Source organism: Chinchilla lanigera, unplaced genomic scaffold, assembly GCF_000276665.1.
Source record: "Chinchilla lanigera isolate Chin_1 unplaced genomic scaffold, ChiLan1.0 scaffold00054, whole genome shotgun sequence".
NCBI classification, from domain to species: Eukaryota; Metazoa; Chordata; class Mammalia; order Rodentia; family Chinchillidae; genus Chinchilla; species Chinchilla lanigera.
In genome coordinates, this window is record NW_004955455.1 from 4636852 (window position 1) to 4660066 (window position 23215).

Sequence of the window (23215 nt, forward strand, 5' to 3'; positions counted from 1 at the left end):
GGCAACTCAGGTGTCTCGCCTTAGGTCACCCTGAGCGCTGAGGGCACAGTTGAGGGCCAGCCCCAAGCTTCCTACTCTTGCGATGCCCGGTGGCTGATCGGGCTCGCCTCCAGCCACCCCCAAGGGGCAAGTGTCGTAGCCTCCAAGCTCCGCGCCCCGCCCCGCCCTGCCCCGCCCCGCCCTGGGGATCCTTTAAGAGGCGGGGCTTGGCCGCGCGCCCGGCCGCTGGGGCCGGAGGCTGGGACTTCACCGCCGCGGCAGCAGAGAACCAGCCCGAGCTCCATCAGTTGCCGCACCGCTGTGGCTGGAGCCGGAGCCGGAGCCGGGGCGGGAGCTACCATGAGCGGCAGAGTCGGCGACCTGAGTCCCAAGCAGCAGGAGGCACTGGCCAAGGTGAGCTCTCATCCTGGCCCGGGCTGGGGCGGTCGCTCTCCCGTGGAAGCAGCTGCTGCGGAGCGAGCGATGTTCCCCGCGGGAGGGCGAAGAGCGAGCAGACTTTGCTGCTGCACCTCCCTCCCTCTGCCCGCCTACCGGACCCCGGAAAGTTTGGGCACCCGGCCTCAGCCCCAAGCAGCCCTGGCGGTGCCACCTGGGAAGAAGTGGTTGCTTGGAAGCCCTCGGAGGCAGCTGAGGGCACAAAGGCAACATTCATCCCCGCGCTAGCAGGGACTGGCAGCCAGGCCGGGACAGGGGCAGGGACCCAGGTTTCCTCCCATTTCCGGGAGGTTTTCCTCTTGCGGGGGCAGCGGTTGATGGAGAGGGCCCTGGATAGCTCCTTAGGGTACGGGCAGCCTTTGCTGGGCAGCAAGTCTCTGTGCGACCTTGGGCAAAGCCCTGTCCTCCTTCCCTGTCTGCTCTTTGGGGAAAACACAGGGGAAGGCTGGGGCGACCGGTGTTGCGGGGAGCATCTCTGTGTGTGAGCCTAAGATCCCTCCCCCGACTCACACTAGTTTGAGCAGAGACCTGTCTTACTCTCTTGCAACTCAGACCTCTGCCTGTCAGGGGACTTAGGTTGATGTTTCTTGGAGGGCCAGGAGGTGACAGGCAACAGTTTCAGGGCTGGAGCCCTGCCCCACCGACTAGATCACCTCTTCTCCATTGCCCTTGGGGAGCGGGGAGGTCTGCTGTTCTCTGGGCCAGTGTAGATTGGGTCCAGCCCAGAGGTTTGGAGTCTCCACAGCTGGGCCATTTTCCACTCCTGGGAAAGGGGGACAGATGTCTCCTGCCCTGGTAGCAGTATGTGTAGGGGGCCCTGGCCCCATGAAGTTTCTCCCACCCCACCCAGCACCTTAGGAGGGCTGGATAGGAGGCTTCAGGTTTTCCTGCTGACCTGCAGGGGCAGTCAGGCAGAGGAGGGATTAAGTGGTAGTTAAACTGGAAATCGGGGCTGGGTAGGGTCCATGGTGAGGAGTAGCTTCTTGCCTATGATTTGGATTGCAGTTTCCCTGGTGTACTCCTAGCTGTTTTGGGGAGTGGGAGGGTCTGAGTACCCAGCTGACCCACGCTAGGGTCAGAGGTGGCTAATCCTCGTCGGTCCCTTCTGGAGTTGTCCTGTAGGTCTTTGGCCAGGGAAAGGTGAGTGGCTAGGGTAGGAGGCTCAAGGAGGGCACTTAGGGGCCTGCTCATCTAGAAGGCAGTGAGAGACAGGAGGAGGGTGTGGCTGTCCCCTGGGGTCACTGTTTGCTCCCTTGTTTGGCTCTACCTGAACTTTCACCTTTCATGACTTCCTGCTGGAACTGTGCCCCCCACTTGGATTGGCTGCCCCCTCCCTCTCTCACTTTTTTTTTTTTTTTTGGTCTTTTTGAGACAGGATCTTGCTGTACAGTTTAGGCTGGCCTTGAGCTCGCTTTGTAGCCCAGGCTGGTCTTGAACTCGCAACCATCCTCCTGCCTTAGCCTCCCAAGCGCTGGGATTACAGGCCTGCGCCACCACACCCGGCTCCTCTCTCACTTTTGAAGCCCTTCAAGCCCAGCTCAAATGCCACAATACTATTTTTTCATGTAGAGTCCTGAAAACACCCTCTGCCTTGCTCCCTAGCACACTTCTCATATTCCCGTGCCCAGAGGGCAGAAGACCACAGTGGAAAGAGTATGTGCTCTAGACTCAGATAGACCTGAATTTGTATCGCAGCCCTGCTTGCTACTGGCTGTTTGACCTTGGATAAGTTACTTAGCCTCTCTGAGCTTTCATTCCTTCGTCTGTAAAATGGGGATGGTGATACCTCTAGGGGCTCTGGGTGAGGCGTGAAGGATACGGAGGGAGCCAAGATCAGTGCTGCGCATGTGGGGAATGCTTGGTATAGCGACAGCTCTTGCAGTGGCATGTACCAGAGGGCCTGCTATCACGCTAGCTGAGAACTCATCCACTTGCCTCCAGACTGGGGTGCAGAGGCCTTGAAGTGAGGCAGGGGCAGTGTTGTGTTCCCTTCCTGTCCTCTCCCCTGCTACCAGGCACCCCTTGGCAAGACAGAGTGGCCCAGGCAGCACAAGTGCCCAGCCAGCATCTGCAGCACTGAACTGTGTAAGAGGGATTCAGCAGAGGCCCTCACGGAGAGTCCTGGGCAGAGGGCGGTCACGGTGGGACTGACCACTCACCCAGTTGCCTCTCCCTACAGTTTCGGGAGAATGTGCAGGACGTGTTGCCTACTCTGCCGAATCCAGATGACTATTTTCTCCTGCGCTGGCTCCGAGGTGAGGGAAGAGGGGGCCGTCTGTGGGAGGCCGGGGCAGAGGCTGGCTCTGGATACCAGAATGGTGTCCTCTGGAATCTGAGAATTTGGGGAGATCAGCCTTTAGGGTCAAAAAAGCACTTGGCAATTACAAAACTCCATCCTCCCATTGGATAGGTAGAGACACTGAGGCTCAGAGGGGTGAAGTGACTTGCTTCAAGTCACCCTCTGCAGGCAGAGGAATAGAACCCGGGTGTGTTGACTGTCAGCCCCAGGCCCTTTCCATCTACTACATAAACTGGCTTGGCTGGTGGCCGGGCAGGGTGGGGAGGGATAGACTAAGGAAAAGTGACCGTGTGGGAAATTGGGGGCAGTGCTGAGGTTAGAGGCAGAGTCCTGGGTCCTGGGGAGGCTGGCCCGCTCTGTGCCCTGATGGGTGACAGGCCTTCGCTGCTGCCGGGAGCCCAGGGAGTTTGAAGGAGGACAGTGTGCATCGTGAACATGGGGGGCTCAGACTCTTCACACGCTGCTGGGTTGCAGGGCCCGAGTTCTAGCTCAAGTTCTGCCCTGGCCTGGCACATGGGCCAAGGTCACATGTCTTCCCTGAGCAACTCCCCTGCAGAGCAAGCAGAGAACTGACGCCCTGCCTATGGCAAGCTGTGACAGGACTGTGCCCTGCATGTGGCGATGGCACATGTATGTTGCTACTAGCGTCATCAGGATCAAACTCAGCCCCATCTCCGACTCCTAAAGCCTTTCTCTTCATTTCTCCCTTCTCTTTTCCCGTGAGTCAAGGCACTTTTTTTTTTAAATTAAATTTTGGTGGTGGTAGTGGTGGTTCTGGTGATTGAAACCAGGGCTTCATGCATGCAAGGCAAGTGTTCCACCACTAAGCTAAATTCCCATCCCTTTTTTATTCATCTTGAGACACGGTCTTACTAATTTACTCAGGTTGCCCTTGAACTTGAGACTCTTCTGCCTCAGCCTCCTGAGTGGCTGGGATTACAGATATGTGCCACTGTACCCAGCTTTTTTTTTTTTTTGTATAGAAATTTTATTAACAGACATAGAAATAATGAAATGCTACTGTGTTAGATTAATAGAGCTCAAATTGTGATGTAGAATCATATCCCAAAATATTAAAGCAGTATTTATTTGTAGACACACAAATCTAGATGCCCTAGGAATCCTGGGACAAGCGAAAAACATAGTTTCCTGTTCCAGAAATTTGATAGAGCTGGCAGCTCTTGAGGGCTGACTACAAATACCTGAGAGCAGGTGAATCCAGAAGAGCGAAGTGGGGCCTCATGCACCTCTGAAAGTGTCACTTACCTATTTCCCCGAAAAAGCTGCAATCCCCACCCCCCAACTCCTCCCACCCCAACTCCACCCAGAGGGCGGAGGGGCAGCGTGGGTGTGGCAGAGGATTCAGTCAGGGTAGAGGGAATTTGGGCCCAGCACTTGTCTAAGGCTGGAGCTGGAAGCAGGTGGGTGGAGAGAGTGGGAAGACAGTGGCCTCCTTAAAGGGCCAGCTAGAAGCTGATCAAACCAGCTATGCTGCTAGGAGATGTGTGGTTGCAGAGAACCGTTGACCAGCTATGTAGTGCTCTTTTATCTAAGAAGAGCCAGGTGTGGGGTCCTGGCCGCTATTCTCCCAGACACCTAACCCTCCCTACCTCCCAAGTCCTAGGATAACCCTTCTTTGCAGGGCTTATAAGGCTTGATATATGTTCACGAAGCACACATATCATAGGACTAGCAAAAGAGCATGGACATCCTTACTTGCCAGATGAGAAAAATGGGGCTCAGAGAAGGGGAGGGACTTACCTGAAGGCACACAGCCAGTGCCAAGCAGAATCGAGGCAGAAACTGAGGGCTCCGGGCTCCTGGCCATCCTTTCCCGTACACCATCGCATCCTCTCCAGTAAGCCATAGCTGCTCCTCAAGTCAGATTCTGCTTCTTGAAACAGAGGAAGCATCTCCTTTGTATTTCATTTGTGCCTCACATTTCCTGGGCAGGAGCTCAGGCCTGGTCAGACCCTATTATGAATTTTAATCAGGGTTTTTGTTGCCTTGAAAAAACAAAACAACAACGTTTTTCTCTTTTTCCCTTTGAATCTCAAGGAGACACTTGCAAGCTGCAAAGCAGCAGAATGTCTTTCTCTAACCCAGGTGTGAGCTTTAAGTTCAGTTTTCTGCTGGCCTCCAGATATCTAAAGCAGGTACACAGGTCCTCCCTGCCTTTCCGTGCTGGGGGCTGAGCTGTGTGCATAGCAAGATATTAAAAAAGTGGAAAAAATCCTGGGAGAAAGGCAGAGCAAGTCTGAGTCTCAGCATTTTACAGCACTAAAGTGTGGGCAAAAGGGAATGCAGGGTGGCTACTGGAAGGCAGGGTTCTCTTGGAGGGCCTCAAGCCAGGCTTTGAGTTGTCCCCAAGCAGGGAAGCTGGAGGGAGCCCAGAGAGGCCTAACTTAGCCGGAATTCGGAGGGCTGGGTGAGGTGCTGCCTGGAGCAGTGGCAGCTCAGGGAGAGCCCTTGCATAAGCCCCTGGAGTTGGACCCTTACAGATAAGGGTTGACTGGAGAGTTGCTCCCAGATAAGAGTGCTCACAGTTTATCACTACTCCACCCTGCTTCCCTAGGAAGATAAGAGGAGCGGGTATCCTTTCTATGGCAGATTCCCATTTTCTGGCCCATCTCCTCCATATGAGAGGATTTTTTTTTTTTTTTTTTTTTTTTGAGACAGGGTCTCCCTATGCAGCTCAGGCTGACCTTGAACTCATTGTGTAGCCCAGGCTGACCTCCTCCTGCCTCAGCCTCCTGATCATTACAGGTGTGTACTACCACACCCAGCTGAGAAGATGTTTTGCATCTTACTTTTCAGGCTTATTAGATAGTTTGGCCAGAGGTGTTCAGCATTTTGCCCAAGGTCAGACAGAAAAGTAGAAGAGCTGGGATGCAAACGCATACTATATTCTCCTAATGTTTCCCCAGGCCGCCAGGGTGGTGCGGGAAGGGTGGTGGTCGGGAGGAATGTTCTGGGGACCAGTTCTCAAGGGTGGCTGCTGAATTCTGCCAGCATGTGTCCAGTATCCTTCGTGGCCACGGCACTGGTCAACTTTCTTGGTGTGCAGCCTCCGGGCCTCAGAGACAGGAGTGAATTTCACAACGGTAAAGTCAGGGAATGCGCTCAGCTGCTCCTGGGGAGTGATGATGCAGGAACCAGTGATAGTTCAGGGAGCAGCCTTTCTGGCCCAGGTTCTAGGGCTGTCAGCAGATCGAGATGCCAGTCAAGTCCATGGATCATGTCTAGCTAGGAGGGACCATTCAAAGGTCAGATGGCCCAAATGATTGTAATCCAGTGCTCAAAACTACTGATCTCAAAACAGTAGTATGGAGATGAAACCTGATAGGGATGGATTAAAGGTCCCACCCCTCCCTGTATGGAACGGAGGCTTAGTGGCAGCACAGGTGCAAAGGATTTGGGGTTTCAGTTGACTCTAAACTCCACCTGAGGATGTTACCATTGCCCAGAGCATTCTTAGGCTTTATTGGAAAAGGAAAACACTGGGAGTGTGCTTGGCTCTGATAGCTTGCTCCAAGAGAGGCTGCGGCAAGCTGGAAAACATCCAAAGAGAGGTTATTTGGATGAAGCTGAGCAGGAGGAATGGTTAAAAGTTCCAAGGATATCCAGCATGGTAGTAGGGAAGATCTGAGGTGACAGCCTAGAATTTGCCGGTGCTGCAAGGGTAGTCATGTGCCTATGGAAGCAGCCCTGTTCTCCGAGTGTCCCTAAAGTGAAGCTCAGCTTAGTAAGAGAAGTAAGTGTAGATGGCAGCTGTAATTGTCTGGGAACAAGTGGCCCTGGGAAACTGTGAGGTCATTGTGTTCAGATTTGAGCAGAATAACTTGGGGTTCAAGCATACAATAAAGCAAACTTTTAATTCTGCTTTCCAGGAATGCTTTATGTTCCTTTGAGGTATGTGTTGGTCCTTTTAAGGGCATGGAGGGACTGACTGGAGGCTTATCCACGCCTCTCCCTCGCTGGGATGTGCTGCCAGCTCCACCCTAGGTTACAGGGCAGCTGTGTTCACCTTTGAACTGTGGGTCAGTTTCTCAGCGTTGGATATTAGACTGTGGAGGAGATAAAGTTTTCTGTGTAAGGGCGAAGGCCAAATGATAAAGGTCCAGGGTTCAGTTTCCCTGAGAAGCACTCTCTACCTGATTGGATCCATAGGGTAAAGCTCTCCTGAGTCTGAGGTTGCACTACTGCCCCTGGAAATTCCCTGAAGTTGACCTCCTCTCTCAACAAGCCCAGGGGTTATGGTGTTCTAGAAGCCCTTAGAGGAGAGCCTTATGTTAGCTACCACATGTAGCTAACATGGTATGACCCGTGTACCTAGCAAGGGATGACCTGAGAGTCAGCTGGGGAGATGCCCAAGAGGACTTGGCCTCAGCAAGGGAAAAGGTTAATTCCTACATCCTTGCATGCTCAGGTCACCAGCCTAACCCTTACCACATTTTCTTGTTACAGCAAGAAGTTTTGACCTGCAGAAGTCAGAGGCCATGTTACGGAAGGTGAGAGTTGTTTGGCTTTTCGCCTCAGTTTCCCCCCATCAGAGGCACACCTTGCTTGGATTCTTTTGCCCCCCCTCACTCACCCTGATGGCAGCCTTTGGCTTGTGTGACATATCTTGAGTATTAGCTGACCACTATTGCCTGATCCTTGCGGGACAAAGTGCAATCCCTTCCTGGGAAATGCAGAGCTTTCATAGTTCTGGACCAGCTAAGAATGATAATCTGCTGCGCTGAGACTTCTAAAACAGGCAGGACTGGGGCTGGGGATTTAGCTCAGTGGCAAAGCGCCTGCCTGGCAAGCGCAAGGTCGTGAGTTTGGTTCCCGGTGCCGGAGAAAAAACAAAAACAAAAACAAAAAAAAAAAAATAAATAAATAAAACAGGCAGGACTTTCTTTTCCACTCTTACCTGCTACCTTCTAGTGAGCAATTGTGGTCGAGTGGTGGTTTATGCTGTCATTTATTGCTAAATGCTTAGTAAGGATTCCTCCCCATCTCCTACTTTTAAAAATCTCTTTGTGGCTGGGCATAGTGGCACACACCCATAATCCCTGCACTTCAGAGGCTGAGGCAGGAGGATTGCCATGAGTTTGAGGCCAGCCTGGGCTACATAGTGAGTTCAAGGCCAGCCTGAACTACAAAGCAAGACACTCTCTCCAAAAAATAAATAAAAATAAAACAAATCTCTCTGTGTTTGCAGCATGTGGAATTCCGAAAGCAAAAGGACATTGATAATATCATTAGCTGGCAGCCTCCAGAGGTGAGGACAAATGATCCTGCCCACCCCTGTGCTGATACTATTAGATCCGTGGCCAGTGTCATGGACCTGTTGGACGACCTTCAGAGAACAAGTCTGACCATGTCATGGGAGCTCTGATGGCTACCAGAATGGGTATCTGTTGGCACCCAGAGATGGGATGTGGAGGGATAGACTGATGAACCCAGAGTAATGTGCTGCAATCCAGGGAAGGCACAGATGTGCCAGGCCTGCCCACCAGGTACTTCCTCTCCATTGTGCCCAGGTGATCCAGCAGTACTTGTCAGGGGGCATGTGCGGCTATGACCTGGAGGGCTGCCCGGTCTGGTACGATATCATTGGGCCTCTAGATGCCAAGGGTCTGCTGTTCTCAGCCACCAAGCAGGACCTGCTCAGGACCAAGATGCGGGACTGTGAGCTGCTTCTGCAGGAGTGTTCCCGCCAGACCACAAAGGTGGGTAGATTGCTATGGTTAGGGATGAGCTGATTGTGGTGGAGATATTCGAGCAGAAGCAGAGATGTCGCAAAGGGATAGAAGCATAATCTCTGGGCTAAGGCCCAGACTTAGATTTTGTAGACCTATGAAATTGCAGTTTTAGAGTCTGATCTGATATTGCCCGTTTTTTCTTTTGTGGTGCTGGGGATTGAAACAGGGCCGTAAGCACACTAAACAAGAGCTTTACCACTGAGCTATGTTCCCTGCTTGCCAAACTTTTATTTTGCTAAACCAGGACTTAGAATGTCCATCTATTATTGCCATAATTAATACCCCAAACTATAAGAGTGGCATAATCTCAGAATAAAAGGCAGTCCTTGAAAGTTGAATAGCTTCATAGAAAACTATATTATTATTTTTTAAATCATTTATTTGGGACTACTGAACCTCTGTTATGGACCAACCCATCCTTGGGCAAATATTAGGGTACCACTGATAGATAAGCTCATGTTCTGTGATTCTGTAACTTTGTATTCAAGAGAGATTAGGAGGGGCTCGGGATATAGCTCAGTGGCATAAGCGCCTGCCTGGCAAGTGCAAGTTCCTGAGTTCCATCCCTGGTACTGCAAAAAAAAAAAAAAAAAAAAAAGAGATTAGGACAGCGATTCCCTCACAAGAAAGAGACATACCTGCAAACCTGGCCTTCTTGCATACCTCTCAGCAGGTGTAAAGATTCAGAGAAACAGGCCAGGCAAGGTGGGACATGCCTGCAATCCCAACACTCAGGAGGCTGAGGCAGGACGATCGTCATGAGTTCAAGGCCAGCTTGGACTACATAGCAAGTCCTTGTCTCAAAAACAAACAAACAAAACAATGTAATAAAATTTGGGGATTTTTCAACAGTGTCATCCTTAAATGACCATAGAGAGGCTACTGTGTGCGGAGACTCCAAGAGACCAGGAATGCAGGGGACACTTGACCTATTCATACCCTTAAGGCCCTGGATTGGACAGAGCATCTATCCCTGAGAGAGAAGTAGCTCAGGCCCAAATGCTGCTCACAGAGCACAAAGTGATTCAGAGGAAGAGGAAGGCCGCCCTGCAGGACAGAGGGGACCTCAGATGTAATCTAGATCCACCCAGTCATTTAGAGGAGAAGAAGGTGGGAATCTCAGCAGGAGGAGCCACAGTTCTAGCTGAGGGTGATTATCACTGGGAAACCCTGGACCTGGACTCTAGGTATGGGGCAATCAATACTGGCCTGAAATAGGCTGGGCTTCTGTAGTGGGACTCACTAATGTGACTTCCTGCTGTCTGTTCCCTACAGTTGGGGAAGAAAATAGAGACCATCACGATGATTTATGACTGTGAGGGCCTTGGCCTCAAGCATCTCTGGAAGCCTGCAATAGAAGCCTATGGAGAGGTGAGGGGCGGGGAGAGAGGGCCTCTTGACCAGGCTGCCCTGAGGGATGGTGCAGTGATGGGGACAAATTCTAGCCTGGAGGAAGCAAGGCCTCTTCCCCTGGCACAGAGGCCTCGGCCTGCTGGACCAGAGTGGTTTTGTTTCCACAGTTTCTCTGCATGTTTGAGGAAAATTATCCCGAAACAATGAAGCGTCTTTTTGTTGTTAAAGGTAAGTTGGGAATTCTCTGTAATCAGGCCAAAATGGGACAGAGGAACCAAAAATATTACTTGGGCCAGACTGTGGAGAGTAAAATAAGTGAGCCAAAGGAGGGGGTTAATTAAGAACATATTCCGAAGACTGACACTGACGCTTTATAGGCACAGTGTTTAGTGTATATTGCCTCCTTTGAGTCACCTAGCCAAAGGACATAGGAAGAGATCATTCGGCCTGACCCACAGCCAGACCATAAACAGGTATTGTGGCCAGGCCTGGTGGCACACACTGGGAATCCCAGAACTCTGGGAGGCTGAGGCAGATGGATCCCATGTTTGAGCCAACCCTGGGCAATTTAGCAACTTAGTGAGATCCTGTCTCAAAATAAAAAATGGGCTGGGGGTGTAGCTCAGTGAGAAGGCTCTGGGTTTAATTCTTAGTACTAAAAAACAAAAACAGCTCCCCAACCAGAAAACAAAAACAAAATCAAAACAACCTAGATACCATAGTGAACCTCACACCCTGAACTGCTGATGTGCGCTCCACTGCACCAAGGGACATGTGACTCAACATAGGGCGGGGGCGCTGCGGAGGGGTGGGTTGTGGCCTGTTAGGGCCTAGCTGACCAGTGCTTCTGGCTCACATGGCCTGGCCTCTGTTCCAGCACCCAAGCTGTTTCCTGTGGCCTATAACCTCATCAAACCCTTCCTGAGTGAGGACACTCGTAAGAAGATCATGGTTCTGGGAGGTGAGTGGCTTAGTCTCCTCAACTAGTTTGGGCTTTAGAGGCGTGACCATGGCTGCCAGGGCAAAGGCTCCCCCTGCTGGTTTGGTAGCAAGGGGATCCAGGATCAAGGAGCAAAGCTGGGGCCTTCCTATCTGTCTTCGTAAGAACTCTTTCTGTCAGACACTAGAAGCGAGCACTAGGCTGTCCATTGTAGATTCCAAGGTGAATGCAATTCCAGTCCTTGTTCTTAAAGAGCTTTTTATGGGAGAGAGATGGCCCCAAGAGAAAAAGCTAGAAGACACTAGAAAGGGCATCGAGAAGGCGCCATAGAAGTCACAGGAGCAGAGTTGCTTCTAGGTGGGGGCAATTAGGCCTGGCTTTATGTGACCAGCACCTTCCCTCTGCCAGGCCTTTGGCTAGATGCCGGGATACAGAATGAATAAGACAGAGTCTCTTAAAGAGCTCTCAGGAAAGGGAGGCACAGATATTTACCAGTATGATATGCTTAATGGAAGAAAGGGACCCATAAATTCCTGGGGGTCCTGAGCTGGGAGGAGGCAATGCCTACCTAAACTCTATGATATGGGATGAGCAAGAGTGAGTCACATGGAACAAGGTAGGGAGCCGGTCGGCAGAAGGAGGATCACTGAGCAAAGACCTTCCCCGGTTGGCACGGGCATTTGTCATGGAATGCAAGGCAGGGTGCAGCAAGAGACCCTGCAGACAGAGGCAGGCGCAAGGTTGCAGAGAATCCAGGGCACCATGTTGAGAAGCTGTGACATGACTCCACATGCTCCGGGAACCAGAGATGAACTCTTGGCAGAGGAGGTCTGCAATCAGATTTTCAAACTGAGATATTCCACAGGCAAGATCATAAAGGACAGATACCACTTGGCATACTACTGTCACGCCTTAGATTTATGACATACTTAGGAAGTAAAAAACAGAACTCAATTGACGGAATGGAGATAAGGGAGAAAGAGAAGTAAATCTAGAATGGCTCCTTGGTGTCTGGCATGAGTGACTGAGACGATGAGGTTGCATTAGTTCCATGCGGGAAAACTGCTGAATGCAGCTTGAGGTTGAAGAGTTGAAGGCCTACAGATGCTGGGGATACATGAGCCTGAAGCTTAGGAGAGGACTCCAGCCTGAGGGTTTGGGGGTTACCCATTATTTAGCAGCAGCTAAAACCTTGAGAGCAGAGAAGATTTCCCAGGGAAGAGCAGAGGCCGACTCTCAGGGGAAATATCCAAATTCCAGAGAAAGAGAAGCCCACCAGGGACACCGAGAAGCAGTGATGAATGGGGCTGGCAGAGAAGCAGTTCCACAGGGAGTAGACAGGTACAGAAGTAGGAGGGCAAAGTGTGACCCAAAACCCACAGGGAGGATGAACAGCAATCAAGCCAACCAGGGACAGGCAGTTCTGTTTTGCTGGAGCAGGAAGTGGAATGGTGGGAGAAAGGTACAAAGGCTAGTGGAAGGCTTGATGCTACTTGTGGAGTCAAAACCAGGGGTTGGTAATAGGGATTCTGAAGGTTTCTGAATGTTCACTTTGGGTAACACATTGAAAGTGGTGATTTTACAAAGTGTGCTAGCAAGATGGAAGTGTTACCGAGGAAGTGCATGACTTCTGGGTTTTAGTCCTATGTCTGGCAGAGACAGGTTCTGCTCCTATCTATCTATTTATCTATATCTATCTATCTATCTATCTATCTATCTTTTTTATTTATTTATTTATTTTTTTGGTTTTTCTCTGGTACCGGGAACCGAACTCACGACCTTGCGCTTGCGAGGCAGGCGCTTTTGCCGCTGAGCTAAATCCCCAGCCCTATCTATCTTTTTTGAGACAGGGTCCTTCTGTGTAGTCTGGGCTGGCCTTGAATTTGGTATGTAGCTGAGGTTGCCTTTGAATTCACAATCCTCCTGCCTCAGGCTCCAGACTGCTGGGGTGATAGGTGTACACCACCATGCCTGGTTCAGATTCTGCTTCTTACTGCCTCAGTTATCCTCTCTGTGACATGGGAAAGATCTTCCTGACCTGATCCCAGCTCTCCAGATGAGCTAGGGGAAGAAAGGAAAAAAAATGAGAGCAAAAAAGGCTTTTATGATTCTTGGTTTTTCTGCTGCTACCACCCACCATGTACATGAGATGGCTTGGTTTCCTGGCAGCCAAGCTATGTGGGAGGTTCAGTCTGTTCTTCTACCCACACCTAACACTCTTTCAACCAAGGAGGGATGACATTCAGTCTGATCTGGTCACCAGAGCTTAGCAGTGCAGAAGTAAACTACCCTCAAACCACAGACATTGTGTTCTCAGGAGTTGCATGGTTTTGCCTAAAAATCTGAAGGCGGGCAGATTCTGGACAGTGTCTGTAGGTTTCCAGCCAGCACTGCATGAAGGTACTGGGCATGGCTTGGAGCTGCTGCCTGTCGTGAAAGGTTTCCTGTACCAAAATATTGTACTTGGCTGGTATTTACCAATTTAGATTAGCGAGGAAGGGCTTTTTGGCATTGAATGCATTAGAGTCAAACTCCTCTGGTCAGGAGGGCTTGGTTACAAAAAGCAGCTAGAACACTTAAGACAACAGGAGCAGAAATGAAATTGGGGATGGGGTAAAGCCAAAGGAACCCACTTAAGGGGTCACTCTATGGTGATATATTCATTGAGAAAGTCGCTACCAAGGACAGTTAGGTACAGGGGAAAGGTCAGAGTTTGGTCTGATCAGGACAGACCCTCCGGAGTCAGGCCTTCTTGCCTGCCATACATGCCGTTCCCTCTGCATGGAACACCCTTCCCTGCTTTGTCTCCCTCTTGCTTGTACTTTAATATCCATATCACCTTCCTGGGGGTGATAATAGAGTGAGTATAGTATACCTACAGTTTACAAAGCCTTCTCAATTATACTAAGTTCATTTCACTCCCACTGTAACCCTGCAGGGCAGGAAGAACTGGCTCAATATGAAGTGATTTCCTAAGGTTATTCAGCTGGCCAGAGGCAAGGAAAGCAACCCCAATCTCCTGACTCCTGGTCCAGGGAGGGCCATCCTCTGGGTGTTGCTCTCCCTGCAGGACTATGTATGTGTTACATGCTCCTAATGTCCTTTTTTAAGGGAGGGGACAGGGATAGATTTTTTCCTTCAGTGTAGACCACCAGGGCCATGGTGAAATCTTGCCTAATCATGACACATTTTTGTCTTTCCCAGCAAACTGGAAGGAGGTTTTACTGAAATATATCAACCCTGACCAGCTGCCTGTGGAGTATGGAGGCACCATGACTGACCCTGATGGAAACCCCAAGTGCAAATCCAGGGTATGGGCTCCCAGAGGCGGGAGGTGAGCAGGGCAGCCTGGTCCCAGTGCACAGTCCAGCTCATCCCACGCTCTGCCTCTAGATCAACTATGGGGGTGACATCCCCAAGAAGTATTACGTGCGAGACCAGGTGAAACAGCAGTATGAACACAGTGTGCAGATTGCCCGTGGCTCCTCCCACCAAGTAGAGTATGAGATTCTCTTCCCCGGATGTGTCCTCAGGTAGGACCAGGTCCTTTCCTGAGACCTGAGCCTTTCATTCACCGGTACCAGTGTTTGAGCAGGAGTGAAAGAGGCCTTGGAGTCAGAGAGATGTACGTATACAGATGGAATTATGTCTAAATGGATTGATGTCACCTGCAGGTGGCAGTTCATGTCAGAGGGAGCAGATGTTGGTTTTGGGATTTTCCTGAAGACCAAGATGGGGGAGCGGCAGCGGGCAGGGGAGATGACAGAGGTGCTGCCCAACCAGAGGTACAATTCCCATCTGGTCCCTGAGGATGGGACCCTTACCTGCAGCGATCCTGGCATCTGTAAGTATCTTTGTCTTGGCAATACTTGAGGTCCCTGTCCAGCATTCTGCCTGCAAGGTCCCTTTTCCTCCACAGATTCAGGCTCTTGATATTAGAGCTGGAAGTGGAACTCCATCAGTTCAACCCTCTCTTGGCATAGAAAAGTAAGCTTGGAGAAGTGCGGTGACTTGCATAAGGTGACTCAGGTGGTTAACGGTAGGGTGGGACTAACAGTAGGTTAATGTACGTGTGAGTCACCAGTAGAAGGTGAACACAGGGGTTTTGCTCTGTTTTTGGGTACCGGTCTCACTAGGTCTGTGACTGGGGCCAGGTGTTTCTTTGGGATCCTCCTTCCTCTCAGGCCAGAGGTAGACTTGGCTGCCTGGGTGTAGGGATCACAGGGTGTGAGCAATGTGCTGAAAAAGGACCAGCCTGTGCTTGCTTCGGCAGCACATATACTAAAGAAGGACCAGCCTTGGGCTTAGTGGTAGAGGGCTTGCCTAGTATGCATGCAGCCCTGGGTTCAATCCCCAGCACCACACACACACACACACACACACACACAAACAAAAAACCAGTAAACCAGCCTTGACCTCTCTGAGCGTCACTTATCTCCAGGTTGAGCAAAGAACGGACACAGAATGTAAACAGGCAGTTTACACATGAAGAAATAAGAATGGCAAATACACATTTTAAAAGTGTTTTACCTCGCTTGACTTTATGATATCGATTAAAGTGCCCTTTGACTCAGCAGTTCTACTTCTGGAAATGTATCCTATGGAAATATTTACACAAATACAGAAAGACAGAGGGACAAGGATGTTTCCGGCAGTATGAAAAGCTGGCAGTAAACCAAATGGCCATCAGGTCTTATTAAAGATAGTCCACATATACAATGGCATACTACATTGTCATTAAAGAGAATAAATTGATATGTAAGATGTCAGATACATATTGAACAAATAAACATGAAACATGGTATATGGAATATACTCAACATTGTTTTTTGTTTTTGTTTTTATTTTTATTTGTCTTTTTGAGACAGGATCTCGCTATGCAGTTCAGGCTGGCCTTGAGCTCACTTTGTAGCCCAGGCCTATCTGGAATTTGCAGCGATCCTCCTGCCTCAGCCTTCCACGTGCTGGGATTATAGGTGTGTGTCACCACACCCAGCCCCTCAGGTCTTTTTAAATTTTTAGACAGGGTCTCACTAAATTGCTAAATTGCCCAGGCTGGGCTGGAACTTGAGCTCCTTCTGCCTCAGCCTCCTAGAACGTCTGTGCTAACTCTGAACAGTAATTATCTCTGGGTTGGTAGAATGTTTATAGAGGGCTTTTCATTTCTCACATATCATTTGCACTGACCATTTATTACATTTACAAACAGAAAAAGCATGCACACACATGCACACAAGCCAATCAGATTTGCAGTTTCCTTTCTGATAGCCAAGGGGCTGGATGTGGAAAACCAAGAATAGCTGGGCCTTTTTTGATCAGACTGGAGTTGGACTTGACTATTGACTAGTTGCTTGGCTTTAAGCAAGTGACTTGACTTTGAATTTCAGTTTCCTGATTGCTACAATGGGGATCTTACAGGGATACCCGATAATTACATGGGATAAGGTCCCTAAGGCACTTCCTTGGTATAATGCCTGGCATAGAGCCAGCACTCAATACTTACTGGCTACCATTATTATTAGAATAGGTGGGGGGAGGGGCACGGGCCATCGTGGACATGATGCTGCAAGATGGGAGAAGCCTTATACCCCGTGTCTAAGGCAGCACTGGCAGATCTGAGCCAGCCCCGCAAATGTCTCAGCCTCTATGCTTGTCCACACCATCACCCAATCTGAAATTCAGCCTCCTCCCTCACAGCACAGCAACTTTCAGTCTCTCCCGCCCCCTCCCCCAGATGCTCAGTGGCACAATATGGCTCCCCTGGGAGGGTGAGTATTCTCCTTAGTGAGGAGCCAGGGCCCTGGGGAGAAGTATGCTGTATGCTTCAGCAAGAACAGGGCTTAGTACTAGCTCAGACACTGTCACCCACTTTGTATACTGTACAAAGTCTGAATTTTTTTTATTTTTAAATTTTATTTATCTATTTATCTATTTATTTATTTTTGTCTTTTTGAGGCAGGGTCTCACTATACAGTTCAGGGTGGACTTGAGCTCACTCTGTAGCCCAGGCTGGTCTCAAACTTGTGATGATTCTCCTGCCTCAGCCTCCTGAGTGCTGGGATGACAGATGTGTGTGCCACCACGCTCAGCTGAACTTCTTATTTAAAGAACAGGGAGAGGGCCGGGGATATAGCTCAGTGGCACAAGTGCCTGCCTGGCAAGTGCAAGGTCCTGAGCTCGACTCCCCATACAAAAAAGAAAAAAAGAACAGGGAAGCTGAAGTATAGAGAAAAGGTGTTCTCTTTCCTGCAAAGTAACTTGTATGGACAACACAAGACACTAGAGACTCCTAGAGTCCCAGTCTGGAAACTTTTGCCCATAGACTGTCCTAGAAATGATCAGGACATCTGTCCTTGCTGTGACAAAGGAGGGTGGAATCCCAGGCTGGGAAGTAATTTTTCCAAGGTCATGGAATCAATAGGAGATTCCCAACCCATTTTTATAGCTTCACCCCGTCCCTCTCTTTCGTCCTTACTATCTGTGGAATGACAGCCTGAGAAGGGACCAGGAACCTTTGAACGTGCTTAGGCTTAGGTTTGAAAATCCCAAAATTATTTTAGATCCTTTTGAGTATCTTCCTGGCAAGAACTTTTTTACCCATTTGTGACCTGCTTGCTGCTCATTCATAGGAGGAGCAGAATCAGGCCCCAGCATCCACTGCTTCCCTGAAAGTGCACCTGTGGGAAGGCAATGCCCTCAGAGACCCAGGAGACTCCTCATGCGATAAAACACAGTCTCCCAGCAGGTAGATTTAACCTCTGGTGCACCAGCCCCAGTGGCAGGAGCCCTGTAACCTCCTTCTGGCTCCCGGTCCTTGTCCAAGTGTACTAAATTACTAAGGAGAGGACCAAAGTTTAAAACTGATTTCGCCTCTCTCCTCTAATGTCTAAGGAGGGCTTCCCAAGATGAGATACTTGACTATGAATGGAAAGATTCCGAGAAAAGAGCTAGGGTTTGTCCAGGAGGGCACAGTGTGATTCTGAAGACTCGAAACAACTGCAGAGAGGGGACACAATGCTGCTAGACAGTGCTGGGGTGGGAAAAGCCCAGCAGGCACAAGGAGGGCTGCTTCCTAAGGAAGTCCAGCCTTGTCACCAATTCTGAGTATTTGGAACAGGTGTCTTTTAAGAATTAGATGTTACTTTCCTTCTTAAAATAGAGTAATGGACTAGAGAAGATCTTAATCTGGGGCCCATGGACTCTTCAGAGCAGTGGTTCTAAATCCTAAAGACCAAATACTCCCCCTTTATAACTAATAGAGTCTCATGGCCCTTTACTATTTTGAAATGGAATTCATAGATAATATAACCCGCTACATGCATAACTTAAATATCCATGTAATGTATCAGTAATATGAAGGAGAAATAAAAGAAAGCTCATCTGGGAATATATATTTCTCTCAGTAATGGGGAATGAACACAGGGCCTTTGCCATGAAGTATATCCTCAGCACTTTTTAAAAATTTTGAGCTGGGTGTAGTGGCACACACCTTGTAATCCCAGCACTCAAGAGGCTGTGGCAGGAGGATTGCCGTAAGTTCGAGGCCAGCCTAGGCTACGTAATGAGTCCAAAGACTCACTAAAAAAAGGAATTTTTTTTTTGAGACAGGTTCTCATTAAGTAATTAAGTTGCCCAGGCTGGGCTTTAACTTGTGATCATCCTGCCTTAGCCTCCCAGTGTGTTGGGATAATAGATATGTGCCACCACACATGGCTCTAGAATATTTACTTTTCCATTAAGTAAATGAGAGGACAAGCTTTTACCTACTGTTCCACCTGCCTTCAGAACAGTATTTTTCCAAATGGGAATCACTGCCCCAGAGGGACTCTGACATTCTCCAGAGGGTCTGGAATTGTATGTCTTGTCAGATTCTTAAGGTGGAGGGCAGTTATCTAATAAAAGTTGAGGAGCTCTAACCTAACCTGGAAGATCTGAGGGCTCCATGAGCCTTAGTTCCAAATGAACTATGCAAACTGGGCATAACGGTGCATGCCTGTAACCCCAGCACTTGAGGGGCTGAGGCAGAAGGATTACCACAAGTTTGAGGCCAGTCTGGGTGACATAATGAGTTCAAGGTCAGCCTGAGCTACATGATGAGACTCCGTCTCTAAACCAAAACAAGAACCATGCAGACTCTAGTTTGTTTGTTTTTTTTTTAAATCTTTTTGAGACAGCGTGTCACTATGCAGTTCAGGCTGGCCTTGAGGTCACTTTGAAGCCCAGGCTGGTCTCCAACTTGCAAAGATCCTCCTGCCTCAGCCTCCCGAGTTCTGGGATTACAGGCGTGCACCAACACGCCCAGCTCATGCAGACTCTAGAATTGCAGTGATTCCATTTTCCTGGGGCCTGTGCTACAGATTAACCCCTTCCTTGTTTCTGAGGGCAGAATATCTCATTAGGCAAAGCTACCTCAATCCTGGTACTTGTTCTCTTTAGAGTGAGTACTGGTCCTCTAGCGTGGCTGCCTCTGGTTGCCAAGGCACTGTTGTCCAGGCAAATAGAGAAAGCTTCACTCTTTCCAGAAATACTGGTCCCTTAGGTCCTCTGGAATAGGGAAAATAGATGACTGATTCTAACGGGTGGTGTATTTACCACTGGTCTGCGCTGTGATTTTATCCAGGGTTAGGAAAGGGGAGAGGTAGTTTCAGGTGGGTTTTGTTTTGTGTTCGTTCTTGCTGGGAAATGTAGAGAAGGCCAGCACAGGGAAAGGGCAGTGCTAGCATTTTTGTCTTCATGCTTAGTTCTTTTGAAGGGGTGTTTTACTGAAATGGAACGGCTTCTCAGAGAAACAGGGTTAGATGAAAAGCAAGTCTGTTCCACTGCCAAGGCTTGGAAGCTCTTTCTGCCAACTGCATGCCCATTTCTTATTTCCTCCTCTTGGAGCAAACGACTGCTAACAGGTCTTGTCTATTATCCTACCAAATATTTTCCATCCCTTTGGAAGGGTCACATTTCCCTAATAAACAGGGCATGTACACACACAGATACATTCAGAGGAATTGTGTCTGTCATTCAGTTTATGCTGGAAGGAAGTCTAAAACTGTCAAACTCATCACAGAATTTGAGAAAAACTTTCCTTGCAAGGCACTGTCATAATCAAAGAGAACCTGTAAGTGGAAACAGACAAGTAGCAAGCCAAAAATACATATTTTTTCACATATATAGTAACAAAAATGTTACAAACTGTTCTGCAACTTGCTTTTCTGGATTTAGGAGCTATTATTACCCCCCTCCCAGTTGTTATATGCAGCTACACTTTAAAAAAAAAATTTTTTTTCCAGTACCGGGAATCGAACTCACGACCTTGTGTTTGCCAGGCAGGCGCTGTGCCGCTGAACTGAATCCCCATCCCCTAAAAAGAATTTATTTTTTATTTATTTAATTTTTTGCAGTACTGGGGATCAAATCAGGGTCTTCACATTGAACTACATCCCCAGCTTTTTTTAAAAAAAATATTACTTCGAGATAGGGTCTCACTAACTTAGCTAAATTGCTCAGGCTAGGCTCAAACTTGCAATCCTTTTGACTCAGCTTTTCAGAGTGCTAGGATTATTGGTGCGCATCAACATGCCTGGTTTTTCTTTTTAAATCAGCAGTGTTCTATATAAGGATTACAGCATAAATTGTTTAAGCAACTTTCCTTTGATAAACATTGAGTTTTCCTGGCCTTTTACTATTAGAACCGGTCTGCAGTGACCACTGTTGTCCACTTATCTTTATTGGAATAAATTCCTCGTTCACAAAGTTTGCACATTTTACCTTTTCCCAGCAACTGAACAAGGCTGGGCTTCCCAGGGCCCAAGTCAGTCAAGACAAAGGCAGGAATGCAGAACAGAGGGAAATTCTAGCTTCATCGTCTTCTCACTGAGTGACATAAGAGACTTTCTTTTTATCAGATATAAAGCAAAACTAATGCTGAACTCACAGAGTTGTGGGCAAGAATGAGATTATATATACAGATTACCAAGCCAGTGCTGCAACACATTAAATAGCTATTATTGTTATTACTATTATTAGAACTACTGCTGCTGCTGCTGCTGTAATTCTACTCCCTGCCTTTCACAGCCCAGTTCAAGCTCTACCTTGTGTGAAAAGCCACAATTTTGGTCTAATGGGCCCTATTTTTCCAAACTGTTAAAGATATTATTGTCTCTGTCAGTTATCTGGCACTTCACATATTCTGTCTCATATGCTTTTCACATGAACGTCTTGTCATTGCAGCTAGATTAAGTTTTAGAAGGCCAAGAACTAGACACGGTTTCAGAAGGTAGCTTATACTACCTTCATGCCCTTACTTCCACGCTGCCTTGCCCGGTTGATAAAAACTGCTATGCCTGAGTGCTCTGTCAGAAACACCTCAATGTCTGGTCTTCTGCCTCTCCTTAGATGTCCTGCGGTTTGACAACACCTACAGTTTCATTCATGCCAAGAAGGTCAGTTTTACTGTGGAGGTCCTGCTTCCAGACAAAGCCTCAGAAGAGAAGATGAATCAGCTGGGGTCAGAAACCTCAAAATAATGCCTCCTCCTCCGGCAGACCTGGCCCCTTCAACGTCGGTTTCCTTGTAGCAGTCATTTTTCCACAACCTTGCAGCCCAAAGAACCTGGGCTGGAAGACTTCTGGCTGGATCTGGGAGCTTTTGCATCAGAATTAGGAAGAGGACAACTCCTTGCTTCTAAAATTACCAGGGAGTCCTCAAGGGCTGGTCACTGTGATAGGATCTATCTGTCCTGAAAACCTTGTCAAATTTACCTTTCCAGTGTCAGCCAAGACAGGGAGGTTGGGGGTGCCACTGGGCAGCAGCAGGGAAGAAATTAGAAAAAGAGGGAGAGATTGGGACCTAACACTTCAGGGAAGCCAGCTGCAGAGGAGAAATGTGCTTCCAGATGAACATGGAAGTTCAGATCATAATAAGGGAAAGCAAGGTAGCTGGTTGGTAAGAGTTATGGTGGGGACTGGAAGCTCTTCCAAACTTTTTTTTTATCATTGAGGCTGCGGTGTCTTTTGGCTTTTACCAAGTCAGCACAGATCTTCCCACTGGAAGGTAGCCAGGCATGCCTCTCTCTCTCTCTCACCTTGAGAACTTCAGCGACTCCTGCGCTGCCTCTTTAATTACTAATGATTGTCAGTGAGTCAGGGGTTCTGGGGACTTTGGTACCCAGCCACTGTTCTCTAGTACAAAAAACAAAAACAAACAACAGCAACAAAGCACAAGGCTAGTTATCTCTGGGGACCACGGTTCACGGAAGGGCCTAGGAAGTAGGAGGCTGGGGATGGAAATGAGTCCTCAATGGGGTGCCTCTCACCCGCTTTTCAGGGCCCCTAGCCTCTCACTGAGTAACCCTCCGCGTGAGCAACCTAGATGAAAGTGACGAAGGGGCTCAAGGCAGCAGCACTCTGAGCATTTCCTAGTCTGAGACTCCAGCGGAGCCCACCGACCGGCTTCCTGACTGTCCTGAGCAAGGCCTTAGCCGTCCCATCTTTGTGGGAGGCGTACACACAGGCGCCCCACTCGGCTCGCGCCTGTGAATGTCGGTAGCCAGGCCGAGCTGCCGACCGCGCAGGCGGCCAGAGATCGGGCCGGCATCTCGAAGAGCCAGGGGCCGGGGCCGGCCGGAGCCCCTAACTCCGGGGAGCTCGGGAAGCAGCTCCGAGCCCTGGCCAGGCCTGGGGAGCTCGTCAGGCGAAGCGGAGGGAGCTAGCGAGGGCCACAGGCGGCCCCAGTCAGATCGCTCGGGAGGACCTCCTGGCCTTGGTTTACAATGCTCTGTTAGCAAAATTAACCACCGAATAAAGCAACGTCCAGTGCACACGGCGTGGAATTCAATGCCCGTTACCCCTTTATGTGCTTCTCAAACTTCAGCTTCCCAGAAGGCCTCTGGTAGTTTACTGCCAATGAGACGCATGCGTAGCTCTCAGCTGCTCTCTTCTCGCGTGAGTTTTTCCTGAGAGGACAAATTACCAACTTGCCTTCCGGTTGGGACGGTCGGTAGGGTGTCGTCCGCCATCTTTGCTCAGGGCGAGAGGCGTGCTCCTGACCGCCTTCACAGGGAGGGCGGAAGCCCCGCCCCACTCGGCTTGTCAAAAATCCTCCTGGTAGTTCGAGAGCAACAGCACGTGTGTCACGGCGAGCTCTACCCGCGGCGGCGGTGGTGGGCCCAAAGTAGGAGAAAGGCGGAGGAGCAGCGATCACGTGGTGTTAGGGACCGTCTTCTAATTTCGCACCACCACTGCCGGTTTTCAGGGGCTGGGGACTGTTCTCTTCGCTCCCTACCCCACCGAGCCAGTCCCCGCTAGATAACCGCTGACCCACAGACAGCCCACGACTTACAGGGACGCAGGCGCCTACGGCTGAAAACAGTGGCTTCAATAAGGAGTTGGTATTTATTTTCCCAGTCTTTATTTGATGATAATAAAAACTAATTCTTAAAGAATT

At 49.3% G+C, this 23215-nt stretch overlaps 1 protein-coding gene across 1 annotated transcript; it reads left to right on the forward strand.

The window, feature by feature from the left end:
- The first annotated feature begins 210 nt into the window (after window positions 1–210).
- On the forward strand, window positions 211–23213 carry Sec14l2 (SEC14-like lipid binding 2). The gene is made up of 12 exons (XM_005396260.2): window positions 211–393; window positions 2615–2690; window positions 7202–7245; window positions 7944–8003; window positions 8266–8454; window positions 9763–9858; window positions 10008–10068; window positions 10718–10801; window positions 13985–14091; window positions 14174–14313; window positions 14455–14624; window positions 21167–23213. The coding sequence occupies exons 1-12, from the start codon at window positions 340–342 to the stop codon at window positions 21295–21297; spliced, it is 1212 nt and encodes a 403-aa protein (XP_005396317.1). The 5' UTR covers window positions 211–339; the 3' UTR covers window positions 21298–23213.
- The last annotated feature ends 2 nt before the right edge of the window (window positions 23214–23215 follow it).